Genomic DNA, 17,339 nt, shown 5'->3' with positions numbered 1-17,339 from the left:
TCCATCTCTTGAATTATGGCATGAAGGAAAGTGTCAATATTGGTCAAATGCTTGTTGCTTCTACATGTATGAAGCTGATTAGAATTGCAATTGGTTGAGCCTATTCTTTCTGCTATAAGCAAATATCAAACTGGATGCAAACCATAACACTAAAGGTCAGCACATAATCATATGGTCACATATTTAACAGCAATTTGTCATCATTGTGCTTCTACACCTGCATTGCTTGCTGTTTGGCGTTTTAGGCTGGGTTTCTGTACAGCACTTTGAGATATCAGCTGATGTACGAAGGGCTATATAAATACATTTGATTTGATTGATGATAGCCGTAGTAGGGAGTATGTTGATTGGAAACCATTTTGCATTGTTTGCATGTATAAAAGTATTGGCTCACTGCAAATCTACAGCACAATGTGTGTGATTTTGAAGTCAGCACTAGGACAGATTGTACTCTCTTTAACCATTGACCAAAGCACCTACAGAACACACAGCACTATCTATCTTCTGCCTGATCACATGACTCCTTTGGCAGTGTGTGAGAATTTATAGTGATTGTTGCCTTGCCAAATCCCAGCTGGTAGAATGAAATTGGAGCTCAGTTCAGTTGGATTGTGAGCAGTGTTGTAAATTTCGGGCCAGAATGCATTTTTAATTGGTTGCAGTGGTTCCTGGCATGCCCTCTTTCGTGCTCAGAAAGTTCCATAGGATTCATAAATGAAATACTGGTGCTAGGCCAAAAAACGATTCTATCAGCTTGTTTGTCCAGCTGGTTGAAATAACTTTGAGGCAATTTATAATTACTTGCATCATACATGGAGTTGAAACATGTCAGTGAGGTAGGTTGTAGACAGTTAGGAGGAAACAGTACAATTCTTTACAATTGTTTGATAATTAGGCAGAACAGAGCAGGACCTCCCCTCCCCAGCCAGAGAGAATGCTGGGATAGACCAGTGGCTCCTGTAGGTTTCAGAAGGTTGAAATTAATGTTTTTATGACTGTATGTTTGTAATTGAGTGTGAATGGGAGTTTATTGAAGGGATTTCTGATATTTAGTTTGATTTTTACAGTTAATTTTGCTATTGTTAAAGTTTACAGTACATCTTATTGACAATATATATATATATATAGATGTTTGTTTACTCTCAATCATATAGATGGTATAATCTCAGTTATTTGGGTTAGGTTGCTAATTGAGGTGTTAGTTTCAATCTGATACCAATAGTATGCATATTAACATATGATTACCCATTTTCAGTTTATGGCCTACGTTTTATCACAAGCCTCAGCTAGGGCTTTGATCTCCATCTCAACTTGCGAAACATTTCTCAATGTTATTCATCTTCTCCCCCAATTTGCTGGTGCACTCGTCCAGTCCTCCCCACACATGTTTTAGCCAGGAGGGTGGAGTGTGGATATCCCACTGTTTATGTTCCAATGGCAGTGTGAGATGAGCAATAGATGATGGTGTACAAAGCCTGTTAATCCAAAGGCTTCAGAAAGCCCTCTGATGTGGAGGAACTTGAAAGCAGAGGGCAGCCGCTGGGGACCCAGGCTGATCCCTCACTATCATTAAATACTATCATACAGAGTCGGGGGGGAATGGAGATGCGGAGAGCAAGGGCAACTGGGCAGGGAGACGAGGCGTGTGTTGGAGGCCTAGTGGGTGGTCTGCTATGCTCTGTGGTCACCCGTTCACAGACTGACAGACACGAAGGGAACACCAACCCTGTCTGTGGTTCATGTTGTTGTCTGTAGAAAATGAACACAAGACTCTTGGTGTAGGTCACATGGCACATCGATGTCTTCAGGAGTTAGAAAACAAGGTTGCAGCCATCTACATGTGTTAAATCAAAGCATCCCCATGGTTTGTATCATAGTGAATCTGTAAGACAGATAACTTTTACATTTGCGGTGATATAGGCTGTTGTTCATAAATTATTTACAAGTCCCTAACCAACTTCCCCTGAAGGCTTTGTGATGGGATTGGTGAATGTGAGCATACATTCTGTTTTCTCCCACAGCTTTTATCTAATTCAGTGTTTTAAAATACTTCAAAATTACTTCAGCTTTGACCCATTGTATTTTTAATGGGTAACGTCAATGTGAGTCATAATGTATTTCCAGTGTTGGCTGTTAGTACATTCACCCCTTTTTGGTTTTGAAGACAATCAAATGCATTGTACACTAACCTACTATCAAAGTGCTTTTGGAAAATTCAGTGGATCACTATTTACTCTCTATTCTGAGGGGGAACTGTTCAATCAGCTGTGAGAATCCACCGAGTTCATGTCTTTGTAATTCCCCAGCAGTCTAGGAGGTCAGGGCATCCTCTCCCTTTTCTCTGCAGCATGGCAATTGAAAGGAAAGTACTTAAACAACCCTACAGATAAGAAATAGGTGGAATGCCCAGAGGCAGGGGTGCAGGGGGTTCCTGAGGGGGCAATGGAGGGGAAAAAAACTGTTTTGTTATCTGCAAATGTAAGTGGATTTAATGAAATTAAAAATCATTAGATTGTTCATGGTTGATGCCCATGACTCCACAGTATGTCAGACCAATTAGACTAAAGCCTGCGGATGAGATGGCCTCATGAGAAGAGTTCAGGGCTCAAGTTCAGCTGGGTGGACCGCGTCTTAACGTCGCCAATGGTAGTAGTCATCACTTAGTGTTACTAGACCGGAGGAGTCGGGGCAAATGCAGGGAAAGAGAAGATGTTTACGTGTTACAATGGGAACTCATCTTTTCTGACATATGTGCATTTTCATGGGATGTAAAGAGCATTGTAATGTATTACTGAATGTATTACTGTCATGCCCTTCTGTGAGGTGTTTGTAGAGTTACATATAAGCTATGCTCACATTTCGATTTTGACTGTACTTTAAATTATATGGTCAGATGTCCATATACTGTATCTTGGGCTCCCGATTGGCGCAGCGGTCTAGGAGGCGCAGCGGTCTAGGAGGCGCAGCGGTCTAGGAGGCGCAGCGGTCTAGGAGGCGCAGCGGTCTAGGAGGCGCAGCGGTCTAGGAGGCGCAGCGGTCTAGGAGGCGCAGCTGCATCTTAGTGCAAGAGGCGCTGCTGCATCTTAGTGCAAGAGGCGCTGCTGCATCTTAGTGCAAGAGGCGCTGCTGCATCTTAGTGCAAGAGGCGCTGCTGCATCTTAGTGCAAGAGGCGCTGCTGCATCTTAGTGCAAGAGGTGTTGCTGCAGTCGCTGGTTCATATCCAGACTGCATCACATCTGGCTGTGATTGGGAGTCCCATAGGGTGGCACACAATTGCCAGGGTAGGCCGCCATTGTAAATAAGAATGTGTTCTTAACTGACTTGCCTAGTTAAATAAAGGTAAAGTGAATTGCTATATGAGTATTCTTGGTTTTAATAAATATTTTGTGTGTTTTATATACACTGAACAAAAATATAAATGCAACATGTAAAGTGTTGGTCCCATGTTTCATGAGCTGGAATAAAAAATCATAGAAATGTTCCATACTCACAAAATGCGGATTTCTCTCATTCTGTGTACAAATGTGTTAATATACCTATTAATGAGCATTTCTCTTTTGCCAAAATAATCCATCCACCTGATAGTTGTGGCATATCAAGAAGCTGCTTAAACAGCATGATCATTAAACAGGTGCACCTTGTGCTAGGGACAATAAAAGTCCACTCTAAAATGTGTGTGCAATTGGCATGCTGACTGCAGAAATGTCCACCAGAGCTTTTGCCAGAGAATTTTGTTAATTTCTCTACCATAAGCCGCCACCAACGTCATTTTAGAGAATTTGGCAGTACATCCAAACAGCCATTAAACTGCATACCATGTGTATGGCATCGTGTGAGCGAGCAGTTTGCTGATATCAACGTTGTGAACCGGGTGCCCCATGGTGGTGGTGGGGTTATGGTGTGGGCAGGCATAAGCTATGGACAATGAACACAATTGTATTTTATCGATGTCAATTTGAATGCACAGAGATAACGTGATCAGATCCTGAGGCCCATTGTTGTGCCATTCATCCGCCACCATCACCTCATGTTTCAGTATGATAATGCACATCCCCATATCGCAAGGATCTGTACACAATTCCTGGAAGCTGAAAATGTCCCAATTCTTCCAAGGTCTGCATCCTCACCAGACATGTCACCCATCGAGCATGTTTGGGATGCTCTGGACTGACGTGTACATCAGCGTGCTCCAGTTCACACCAAATATCCATCAACTTCGCACAGCTGTTGAAGAGGAGTGGGAAAACATTCCACAGGCCACAATCAATAGCCTGATCAACTCTATGAGAAGGAGATGTGTCACGCTGCATAAGGCAGATACAGTACTGTCTAGTTTTCTGATCCACACACCTACCTTGTTTTTATAAGGTGTCTGTGACCAACAGATGCATATCTGTATTCCCAGTCATGTGAAATCCATAGATTACTGCCTAATGAATGTATTTCAATTGGCTGATTTCCTTATATGAACTGTAACTCAGTCATTGAGTTTATTTTTTTGTTCAGTATATTTGTATGTTTTATTCAAAGCACTAGCAATAGTATTTTGAGTTTATCTGAATTTTTTGAATGGGTTTAGAACTATGTTTCTTATTCTTGGTGCTGGGGACCCAAATGGCTACGCATTTGCCCCACTACACACCGGATTGATTCCACTAATCAAAGGTTTGTTGATGAGTTGATTTGTAGAATTAGTTGTGTAGTACTAGGGCAAACTCAAGAAAAAAACACTGGTTTAGATTTATCTGAATGTGATTTTGATAATATCAGACTTTGTGTTTTGGTGAGCTTATGCGTCAGGGTGTCCTATTTGTTAGGAGAAAACAGAAATGGTCAAAATACAAATAGGCATACATTTCTCTCTTCAGATCATCCTGAACTCCATGCATAAATACCAACCCAGGATTCACATCGTGAAAGCGGATGAAAATAACGGCTTTGGCTCCAAGAACACGGCGTTTTGTACCCACGTCTTCCCAGAGACTGCCTTCATTGCGGTTACGTCCTACCAGAACCATAAGGTAAGTCTTCGATTTTGGACATATTTAAGTAATTGTATTGTACGTGTGTGAATAGCCTAAATTGTTGTGAATTTGTCAGTGTATCATAGATTAGTAATTAATTACACAGAGTTTATAACTAATACAAACTTTTTGACTTATAAGCATAGAGAAAAAACGCCGTTTTGCATCGCCTTGTCAATTGAAAGTGACACAAAACGTCACACCACTTAGGAAAAACATTCATGGAATAATCGAAAACGGTTCATTAGCATCAGAAAGTTGCTCATGCTGTAGCCTTTATTGCTGCTAAAGACCTGACGGTAAAACGTACAGCCGACGAATGAGCTCATTATCAAAGCTTGAATAATAAAACGGATAGGGTGTATCCTTTTCGCAAGAAATGGAGTCCGATGTAATTATATGTCCCCATGAGCAGTGGCAGAACATAAGACCCACGTCTGATAATCACCGATATCATATTCAGTCATTGGCAGAGTAAGCTGTCCTATGGGCCGGGGAAACCGAATGTCCAAAATATTGGATAAGGCACGAGAGACTTATGGTAATTTCAGTAACTGGTCCTGTTTCATTAAACTTTAAACTCAACGATACGAATTACAGATACTCCTCATACATTTTGAAAGTTGTATTTTATTTTACTAGGCAAGTCAGTTAAGAAAAAAATATTATTTTCAATGACTGCCTAGGAACAGTGGGTTAACTGCCTAGTTCAGGGGCAGAACGACAGATTTGTACCTTGTCAGCTCGGGGATTCGAACTTGCAACCTTTCGGTTACTAGTCCAACGCTCTAACCACTAGGCTACCCTGCCTTGTGAGTGTATGTTCTTTATTATGTTTGCGCTTTATTGATGGGCTATTGTATATCACTAGAGAAAATGTATATCCTGTAAGAAATAAAGCAACCGCTTGTTTTATTGTCACCAATGTGCCCCATAGGATACTGAAGCTGCAGTAAATGTCGAAATAGTCCATATTGTGATTATTTTAATCATAAACAATTAATTAATGTATGCATTTATTTTTGTTTCTTATTGAAATGTGATCATTCACAGGCACATAGACAATTACGCATGGACTCGAGCTTGCAAGTATTATAATTGTAGTTATACTTAAATAAGTAAATTCTAGATTAAAACACGAGTATTTTCTTTCATGTACACTACCATACCAAGGCATACATATATTCATTGTGATATTTTTCTATGTGAACTTGAAAACATTTACATCCACTTGTTGAATGCACTTTATTTTGTTTGCGATTTGAAGCGTTTAGAGAAGACATCGAAATAATATTCATGAATTCGTTTTTCTCAAATTCTGACGACTCATAATCTTAGGAGTGCTGTCCTATCGTTTCTGCGTCTGTTTAACATCCTATGTCGGAGTCAGATTTTAGTGTGGAACAGAGGGAATATGCAAGGGGGCGAGGACCCTTAATGTGTCCTGAGCCAATCCGAATTCCCAAAGACTCTGAGAAACAGGAAATTCAAATGACTGAAACTCTGGAGAAACCATTCATTATATTCAGGGAGTTTATTGAGGGGACCTGAGAATGCAACATGGGCTAATTATTATTACCAGAGCCTGCCAGAATTCCAGATAGATGTCTGATTACCGTAACTTTTTCATCGAATACATAATCCAAGAAGGTTACATCTGCCAATTAAACGAGAGAACGTAATCATGCCATGCATTTTGGGGAAAGGGCGCTAAAGCGCACGAGCAGACGCAGCCATCTGCCGTCAAAACGGTCAAACTTGACCATACTATAGGCTTGAATTGAACAAATATAGCAATGTCCTTCTTCGTAAGCTATTTTGAAAACAACTCGCGTTTCCACATCTTCTGTTCTCAAACCAATAGGCAAATAGGCTACAGAAAAGCTTTTGTCCTAGGCATGTTGAATCTGAACGTATAATTGTACCAGCTAATTGACTACCTCTAACGAATTATAATTGCATTATAGTAAATACCATAGCCAAATATCACATGCAATGCATGATATAAACAAATGCAGTATCCTACTGTATTATGAATGAATGTTTGTCATTGTTGCTATGGTTTGCTATCTGTGGTAAAGACAAGTATATCTAACGAGTTGGTAACAACTTGCTTTGTATTTAACGGGGTGTATAGGCCTATAAATGTTTCCAGAATTGTTTGGAAACTCTGTTACACCAGGCTTGTCTAATTCTTTCATACGATCAGTGTTAATTCAGAGCGCTTTCTTTGATACAACCAACAGCACACTATTCAATATTTATAATATACGTTTGGAAATAGTCTTACATTTGTATAGTCTGGTAGGAATTCGTCCAAGTGATAAGTGATGCAACCTGATTGACGCTCAGTAAATATAAACTTTTCATCAAAGGTTCATTAGTGAATTAGGTTTCGTTTCATTAACATTTGCATTTACTATGATATCCTTGCCCGCCTAATGTAATATTTCACCTGAATTATCCTGCATATTAGGCTTGCAATTAAATAGGCATGGTAGGCCTAAGCGATTACTTCGGCGTTTGGATATGCTATTTTGTTGAGGGTGTGTTACAAGTTATTTTTGCAAACATTTTGTACCACCAACAGTTATTTACAAAATTAGTGATTTTTTTAAATAGATAACTAACATTGAGAATCATTATGTTGTTGGAAAACGATTATTCTTTTTTTTTTTAAGATTGAATTCCCTTAACTTCTTTATTGTCCACACTTTATTTTCTACATTTGCTTCTCAATGAAAATCTACACGGTGCCAAAACGCACCATACATTAACGAGAAGCTAAAAACGTGTTTTTTTTTTCTCAACAAGAGAAGCACAAGGTTTCGTAGAAAGTGAGAGCCAGTGCGTGGACAAAAATCCATTCTTGTTGCGAGGCGGTAAGCACTCGACCCGCCAACTAATTAGGGCCTACCTGCCAGAAACAGCGCGCCATTGCGAGAGGGTGATCCCTGCATTCTGTTTAACCTCGGAGTCGTTACTACACTTAGAAAAAAAAGGTGCTATCTAGAACCTAAAATGGTTCTTCGGCTGTCCCCTTATGATAACCGTTCGTAGAACCCTTTTGGGTTCCAGGTATAACCTTTTCCACAGGGGGTTATACATGGAACACGGAAGTGTTCTACTTGGAACCCTTAAAGAGCTTTCCTATGGGGACAGTCCATGGAAAATTACATTTTTGGCGTCAACTTTAGAGTTGTAGCCTGATCCACTCTAATATTTATAGAGTTGTGTGGTCCAGCTATACTTTTATGATAGAAAGTGTTCATATTTAGAATTAATGAATGAATGTTGTTTTTCGGGATAAAATTGTGTGCTTACACTGAGCACATGGTCAATTCATCTAAATGGTAATACTAAAACAGGAGCACATCAACCAAGTAGTACAGTAGGCCTATCATCCAAGTACTTTAAATAGCAGTGTTGAGGAGTAAACTACATGTTGTTCAACTAGTAATTTAACTACAGTTTGTGTTAATTGGTGGTGGTTTAACTAAATTCAAATCTAGGTAGTGTTTTCAGTAGTTAATTACTTCTTTGCCATGTAGCTAACTACCGGAACTACAGGCTAGTTTGTTTTTTCAAAAATAAAATATGGGTGAAGTAGGCAATACTTTGCATTCTTTTTTTGCCATCAGACCTGTCTAATTATCACTTGAAACATTGTTTTGTGTTTAATAGGGTAAATGACACATTTTGTGAACATATGACCCCAATGTGACTGGTTCTTGCAATTTGTCGTATGTGGCATTTCAGATTTTTTTCACCATGTAGTTTGGATGTAGTGAACTACTTTTTCAAAGTAACTTTTGTTAAGTTAACTGTATTTGCTAGAGGGTAGCTTTAGTGTAGTTTAACTTCTTCCAATGTGAAGTAATTGGTAGCTTGGTAAACTAGATTTCCAGAGTAGCTTCCCCAACACTGTTAAATAGCAGACTTCAAACCACAGGTTTTGTGAGGTTTCTCCCCAGGTGCTTATTTGACAGGTTCAGTTTGTCACGAGACTGACCACAGCGCACGTGGACCTATGGAAAGTGTCTCATCCCAAAAGCATCATGAGGCTGATGTTCCACATGGGAGGGTAAACACGCTAGTTTTAAGTGAACATATCCTGCTATAGGCCTCAAAGGACACAACAAGTCCACACAGAATATAGAGGAAAGGAAACACAAGTATAGCATTGTGATATTAAGTTATCTTTTTACATATTGTTGTAACTGACGGTTGAATGGTGTAACAACCTACACATCTGCATGCTGTTTTACAGATAACCCAGTTGAAGATAGAGAACAACCCATTTGCAAAAGGCTTCCGTGGGAGTGATGACATGGAGCTCCATCGGATGTCCAGAATGCAAAGGTACAGATCTAGGATCTTAATTTGATCACACTTTTGTTGTTGAGAAGTTTCCTGCACCACAGAAAATGCATATGAGCTTTGTGATTTACTTAAATTCACTGAAAACCTGCACTAACACAGTTATATTAACAGCATTGCACTTGTCATATAGCCTATTTTGTCCAGCTAATAGCCCAACCACCGATCAAGCAACTTTATGGACTAAACGTTCAAATCCTCTTGCTGCACAATTCTCTTTCTATGACAATACTGGTCAAATTAAGAACCTACATCTGTAGAAACCTATCACAGTCTCAAACAGACACATAGCCAATGGCCAAGCTTTGGTTCAGTTGCCTATCTTTTCTATCTCAGCCTACTAGAAATAATCCAGAATTACCATCATTAGCAGTTGTTTAGCACACTATACTGTAAGATGATAAACTGGAAACAGACATTAGACTATGTAACCAATATTACAGTAGATAAGGATTACTAACATTGTAATCAGTGTCACTTCACAAGCACCGTTGTAATCCTTCAGTCAGTGAAATGCAAACCAGATATGAGTGTTATTTTCAGTGAGCCCCACCGCCCCCAGCTCCTCTCTCCCCAGCTGTGTAGTGTAGTTCTTGAGCAGAGGCCAGTCTCTATGTCCCAGGGCTTTTATGGCTTATCTGGCAGGGCCTTCTGAACCAGTGAAATCCATCTTTACCCGATATTCCTACCAGTCATCTGTGCATTGGTGATATGGCTGGTCCAGCAGCGGCATCAACCACATGCCCCTTCCCTTTATTCATTCCAGATGAGTGCTTTACGCATGCGTCCACACATTTTCAAAGGAGGAAATCTGGTTTGAGACTTGCCCAGATCGCCAATTTAAGGTGTTGCAATGGCCTTTCAAACAGAGCATTCCGAAATCAGTGAAACATGGGAAAGGAGCCGTGTCTTCCAATGCTGCAGTCAAACTTTCCCTCCCATGAATTGTTGAATGGGAGAACAGAACATTCTCTCTAGTAAGCCAGCAGGACTGTTTTAACAAATTTGATATTGCAAATTTAATTTTGGATGATCTAAGTCAGACATTGATTAAGTTGGTTCATGTCACAAGATAATACAATACGTAAGTGCAATAGATATTTTTTTTATAGACATTTGTAAATTGATTTTAATTGGCCAAAGGCCAAACCAGACTATCACTCCTAAATGCCACTGTCCTGTCTTGCCAAGTACAGTAAGCTCAGCACATCTGGTCTTGGTTAGTAGTATTTCCAAGGGAGAGCTTATTGCAAAACCAGGTCACTGGTTCAAATGTAACAGTCAAAGAAATCAAAGAAACAGAAGAGGCAAGAATGGTCCATTCATGGATCCTCTAGATTAATGTGACTGGAATAAATCCCTGTCTTTCCACTAGAAACTGATCCTCTGGAACATTGTCCCTCTGTGAATCCTAAGTGGGTTTGTCTCATTGATGGTCAGTGTGGTTTGTTAGCATTGAGAAGGGTTATAGTGTCCGATCATTGGACGAAAGAGAGTGTGTATATAAGTCAGCCATGGTTAATGACTGAGGTCAGACGCAGTCCCCAAATTGATACCAGGCTGTCAAGTAATACATTTATCTTCTTCTTTTGCATGTGAAAATGCATTATGAATGCAAATAAATGAACAAATCCTATGACGAGGATAATTAGGATTATTGAGCTAGGATACTTAGGTAAATACTAATGGCAATGATAGTAGTAGTAGTAGTGGTGGTGGTGGTGGTAATATTAGTTGAAGAAGCATACAGTACAGTAAATGTTATCATCATTTCCTAACCCTGTCTCTGTATGTATGTCTGCAGCACTAAGGAGTACCCGGTGGTCCCTCGCAGTACGGTGCGCCAGAGGGTGGGCACCAGCCAGAGCCCGTTCAGTGGGGAGGTGCAGGGTATTGCCAACCCCAGTGGCCTGGCCTCCCAGTACACCCAGTGTGAGAATGGGGCCACCAGCACCTCACAGGATCTCCTGCCCCAGTCTGGCTCCTACCCTCTCCCACACGAGCACAGCCAGGACTACCATTGCATCAAGAGAAAAGGTGGGCCAGGCTATCATGATATATGAGATGGGGTTGATTGTTAGGAAGCATGAAAAAAGGGAAGCATAGTTGATTACTAAAGTAAAAATATGTACAATGTTTTGTTCAGCTGATAGGAGTCTACAGTATGTATACATACTGTAACTGTAACTCTTTCCTGTCGGTCCATAGTGGAGGATGACTGTCACTCAGGAGAGCACACCTACAAGAAGGCTTACCTGGAGAGTTCCTCCAGCGAGGATGACCATTACTACCGTCCCGTCAGCTACCCACAGAGCCTGGGCCTGCCCGGGGGGCCCTACAGGACCGAGTCCAGCCAGAGGCAGGCCTGTATGTACGCTAGCGCCTCCCAGGGGGCCGAGCCCGTCCCCAGCCTGGAGGACATCAGCTGCAACACCTGGGCCAGTGTCTCGCCCTACGGCAGCTGCTCCGTCACCACCATGCAGCCAATAGAGCGGCTGCCCTACCAGCACTTCTCTGCCCACTTCACCTCGGGGCCCCTGGTGTCCAGACTGAGTGGGGTGGCAGGCCACGCCTCTCCGCAGCTGGGTGACGCCCACCACGCCATGTACCAGGGCCCCATGGCCCATCAGACTCTGGGCCGCCAGTGCAGCCCCGGGGCAGGCATCCAGTCACCCACTGCAGGTCTCCAAGGCAGCGAGTACCTGTACTCACACGGGATCCCGCGTACGCTGTCGCCTCATCAGTACCACGCGGTGCACAGCGTCAGCATCATGCCAGAGTGGAATGAGAGCAGCTAAAAGGGATTTCTTCATAGGAACGATGAAGAAGTTCTAGAAAAAAGGACAGTGATAAGGTGGGACTTTAGATACATCTATATTTATATTTTTTAAGCTATATACAGTATGGCAGTGCAGTCTCGTGAGATTAGTGGGTGATCCATGAATGCCTCAAGCATTGGACATTGGACATTGGACTCAGAGGGAGTGGGAATGTCTTTGCAGTTACTGTGCCTATGGGCAAACATCATGAGGATGAGCAAAACAAGGTGGAGACAAGCATTAACCATTGAGTTTTTAGGAGTCTTATTAGGACAACTAAATACAAGTTCAAAAGCCAATGCTTTTGCAGGAGGGACAGAAGTGATTTTATCAAGAGACTCCCATTTTTAAAATGTCCTGTTTTGATAGTGTATTATACATCTTGGTGCTTGAAGGATATGTTTTCTTCTTTTTTTCTGCTTCAAGTAGAAATCTTGTTGACCTTTATCCTGTCGACCTTTACATGCTTTAGATTTTGTGCAAAAAAAAAGTTTTCATTTTGTTTGGGGCTTTTGTAGTGAAACGCTTACTTTCTAAAAAGCATTCTACAGAAATTCAGAAGATGTGATTCTTTTTCTGTGGCTATTTTGAAAACATACTCGGTGAGTTGCTGGCCAGATTCGTCAATCAAAATGACAAAGGGCAGAAAACATTCGATACTTACATGAAAGACATTGTATTGCTCGGCATTAAACTTGAATACATGACCACCATATCCATGGATACGGGTCGACATAACGGTGAGGTCATAGGCAGTTGACAGGTCAATAAGCTGACAGTGTGTTCTGTAGAGGAAGTGTGTATTGATATCCTCTCTAACTCTGGCATGTACAACACACACTTTGACCTGGAAATATTTGGATGTGGTTTGCCGTTTGTCTGGGAAAGGTGTGTGGGAAAAATGTACCTGCAACGAAAGCTAAGAAACAAGAAACCTTCTGACATAGTGGTTCTCATTCAGACACTTCCCTTATAAGAGATATAAGCTAGAACTGGTGAAAAGGTGATTGCATATTTTTATTTGGGTAATTGAAAACACCATTTTTATTAGTCTATGTTGTACCCAGTAAATGTGTGTTGTTTCTCAATCTTTTCATGTATGCTCCTACAATTGGCACTTCTCCCACGACTACAGTCATGAACTCAACTAGAGCAAACAAAGATATGCCTGGTGTGTGACTCCTTTAACAATGTAGAATGCAAAGAACCAGAGGCAAAGATTGATATAGACAAATAATGATAATATGAAATCATGGTCACTTCAGAGATTATACAAGACATCAGTCAAAATACACGTCATTTCTGCCAACATATGGAAGTCATGTTATACGTTAAAGGTCAGTTTTATGTATGGACAAAGACTTATTTTTAAAATGCTTGTAGTTGATAGAACGTTACTGGTCGATAGTATTTATTTTTTTCCTGTTTTGTAAATCAACTTGTTCCTGTTGTATCGACAACGAAATGTGTTAGTCGGTCCCGTCCTTTTAGTTACTTTGTTATTTAGGCTAAATGTATTTTCTTTTTTTAATCCTCCTGCTTTAGAAATCAGGACTTTCATTTACAGTTGTCAAAAGTCTAAGAAAGACCGAGATTGATTACTGTGGTGTAAATAAACACAGGTGTATATAGAATACGGAATACTTGCAATAAATTTAAAAGAGGATTCTGTATTTTATGATTTGACCTGTCTTTTATTTTGATGACGCTTACTGTTGTGACCCCTAACAAAACTACCTAAACGTGAAACATTGAATTCATCATTTGGTGATCTATAGGACTCTGTACAGAGATAAGATGTTTGACTACAATTCTACATAGATACAGACAGCTATGCAAAACCATAAGAGACACTAATGCGATACACCAAAGTGTGGGGTAATGGACAAACTCTGACCATATACTTTTTGCTCCTTTGTACACATCATTGCTCCTCTATACACATAATTTCTGTTCATTGCAACAAATGTTAAATCTTGTCATCCCAATGTAGGCAGCAGTAACTAATTATACAAACTTGTCCCCAGTTTATCTTTATTCAATAGATAATCCTGAGGATTAAAGGTCTGCTGTCTGGCCAACCCCTCTGAAGCCCCTCATAAATCTTCTGTCTGTCTGTCTACATGTGTTGTGCTGGTTTTGCCCCTTGGTGCAGTTGATTGGTTACCTTAGAAGACATATTGACCAGAGTTGACCACTCCTTGATCACTGTTTCCAACCACAGCCTGATGCTCACATTGTGTTCTTTTACAGAAGAGTGTGTTGTTGATCAGCTTAATGAAGCTTAGAAGGTCCTCAGAATCTCATATGAATCACTTCATGATCGGGACCATTTATGATGAAGTGTTCTCCCGAACATAACACAACATATTTTTAAATTATCTAATGGGAAGCTACAGTTGGGTCCAGAATTATTGGATGCCTTGATAAAGTAGAGAAAAAAAGACTGTATAAAATAAATAATTCCAATTCTGAGCTTTATATATATATACACACACACACATTGAAAAAAATATAAATGCAACATGCAACAATTTCAAAGATTTTACTGAGTTACAGTTCATATAAGGTACCTCTGTGCATTAAAATTGCAATCAATAAAAAGCAATTGTGTTCGTTGTCTGTAGCTTATCCCTGCCCATACCATAACCCCACCTCCACCATGGGGCACTCTGTTCACAACAATGACATCAGCAAACCGCTTAACCACACACTGTTTGCTCGGTACAACTGAAACTGGGATTCATCCGTGAAAAGCATACTTTTCCAGCGTGCCAGTGGCCATCGAAGGTGAGCATTTGTCAGTTACGACACCGAACTGCAGTCCGGTCAAGACCCTGGTGAGAAAGACGAGCATGCAGATGAGCTTCCCTGCGATGGTTTCTGACAGTTTTTGCAGAAATTCTTTGGTTGTGCAAACCCACAGTTCCATCAGCTGTCCGGGTCGCTGGTCTCAGACAATCTCCCATGTGAAGAATTCCGATGTGGAGGTCCTGGGCTGGCGTGGGTACACGTGGTCTGTGGTTGTGAGGCCAGTTGGACGTACTGCCAAATTCTCCAAAACAATGTTGGAGGCGGTCTATGTTAGGGAAATTAACATTCAATTCTATGGCAACAGCTTGCACACTCCCTCAAACTTGAGACATCTGTGGCATTATGTTGTGTGACAAAATTGCTCATTTTAGAATGGCCTTTTATTGTCCCCAGCACAAGGTGCACCTATGTCAGGATCATTCGGTTTATTCGGCTTCTTGATATGCCACACCTGTCAGGTCGATGGATTATCATGGCAAAGGAGAAATGCTCACTAATAGGGATGTAAAACACATTTGTGCACAGAATTTTATAGAAATAAGATTTTTGTGTGTATGGAACATTTCTGGCATTTTTTATTTCAGCTCATGAAACATGTGACCAATACTTTAGATGTTGCGTTTATATTTTTTATCAGTAAATATATAATTTTATACTAATAGAATTGCTAAGAGACAGAGCTTCTTTTAAAGAAGTAATAAAATATGGTTTCCCCTGTTTTCAATACTCCAGCACCCTCCCCAAAAAGAGATTGGAGCATACATTTTAGACCATTCCTCCATACAGAATCTTTCCATATCCTTGATATCCACCACCATATTTTACAGTAGGGATTGGGCGTTGGCACTGGTCTTTCGAAGGCCAAATCCACCGCTGGTGCGGCAGCCAAAGTCCTCTATTTCCGTGTCATATTACCATAACATCGATTCGAATCCAAGTGCCAATGCTGTTTACAAACTCCAGGAGGTGCTATGGTCAGATGACATGAAAATAGAGCTCTTTGGCCACGCACAACAATGGTGGCTTTGGCCATTCGAAAGAACAATGCATACGCAAAACGTACCTCATCACTACTGTAAAATATGGTGGTGGATCTTTGATGTTATGGGGCTATTTAGCTTTCACTTCTCCTGGGGCTGTTGTTAAGGTAAATGGCATCATGAACTTTAGCAAGTACCAGGACGTTTTTGCCAAAACCCTGGTTGCCTCTGCCAGAAGGCTGTAACAGAAGGCAGCAAGTGAATCTTCCAGCAGGACAATAACTAATCATGTCATTTAAAAAAGAAAAAAAATGTCAAATACAATATAACTCATTATTTGTATTATTTATTTTATACAGTCTTTTTTGTTCATCTTTATCAAGGGATCCAATAATTCCGGACCCCGCTGTATATCAATTCACTCTGCTACGAACTAACGGTTTCTGTAATAATGTGGATGGGCATATGGACAAGTTTGATGTTGCAACGCATAAAGAATGAGATGCAGCGCAGGGAGTGGTAAAGCTCCATCAATCAATGTGAAATGGTTTTCTTGGAGGGTTAGTGGAAACATAACAGTTCATTTCACATTCCAGCACACATATGTGTCATTCAGTACCACAGGATATCACAAGATGATGTGTGATCTCTTTAACTCACACACATGCAGGCAGACAGTGTGAGAGCTGAAATTTCAGTGACGAAAACAGTCTAGACCCATTATCTTAGCCTGGAATTCATTTTTCTGCTACCTGTTATTCCATTGATTGGTGCAACTCCTGTGAATGTGAATGTGTACATACAGGACACTGATAGACACACAGTGTTTTCCCTTGACAGTCCACAGGAGCTCAGAGCAGATATTTTCCGCCACTGCGGGAGATTAATTCAGATGTTCAAACGAAGTGGAAAGTATAGACACTGCACTCTATCCCTCCCCTCTCCCTGACCCTGTCTCAGTCTCTCTCTACCCTCACTCTCTCTTTCTCTGCCCCCCATCCCTCATATACCTCTCCCCTCTTTCTTTCTCCTTCCTCCCTGTCTCCCTGAGGGCAGTCCAATGGCCAACCACCCTGACCCTGGCCTCCTTTGATGTGAGTGATGTGACCCCTGCTCACTACCTGCCCCTACACAGCCAGCCTTATCCTCCCTGAGAGCCGCAGCGCGTCCCACTGCAACACAGAGTCATTAACCCCGCAGCCCCTGGCCTCCACTCTGTTGCATCCACATGATGTATCGGGATGCCCACCCGCCACCCCACGGCCCACGCATCATCCTCTCATTCACCCAAACATGCACGAGTGGGCGAGCCCAAGCCAGA

The 17,339-nt window shown here is 41.1% G+C and overlaps 1 protein-coding gene across 6 annotated transcripts in view; it reads left to right on the top strand.

Annotated features, from left to right (window-relative positions):
* The window catches only part of LOC118385302 (T-box transcription factor TBX5-A-like), a 50,235-nt gene extending 36,338 nt beyond the window's left edge, over nucleotides 1-13,897 (top strand). For all 6 annotated transcript variants that reach the window (XM_035772329.1, XM_035772331.2, XM_035772333.1 and 3 more), the window contains exons 6-9: nucleotides 4,870-5,022; nucleotides 9,296-9,387; nucleotides 11,210-11,442; nucleotides 11,614-13,897. In XM_035772329.1, the coding sequence (XP_035628222.1) occupies nucleotides 4,870-5,022; nucleotides 9,296-9,387; nucleotides 11,210-11,442; nucleotides 11,614-12,203 (1,068 nt within the window). In that variant the 3' untranslated portion in view covers nucleotides 12,204-13,897. The remainder of the gene's footprint in view (nucleotides 1-4,869; nucleotides 5,023-9,295; nucleotides 9,388-11,209; nucleotides 11,443-11,613) is intronic.
* The last annotated feature ends 3,442 nt before the right edge of the window (nucleotides 13,898-17,339 follow it).

This window comes from Oncorhynchus keta, chromosome 6, assembly GCF_023373465.1.
Source record: "Oncorhynchus keta strain PuntledgeMale-10-30-2019 chromosome 6, Oket_V2, whole genome shotgun sequence".
In the NCBI taxonomy this organism is placed as follows: Eukaryota; Metazoa; Chordata; class Actinopteri; order Salmoniformes; family Salmonidae; genus Oncorhynchus; species Oncorhynchus keta.
The sequence above is the reverse complement of the archived record's forward strand: the minus strand, read 5'-3'. Positions and strand labels throughout refer to the sequence as shown.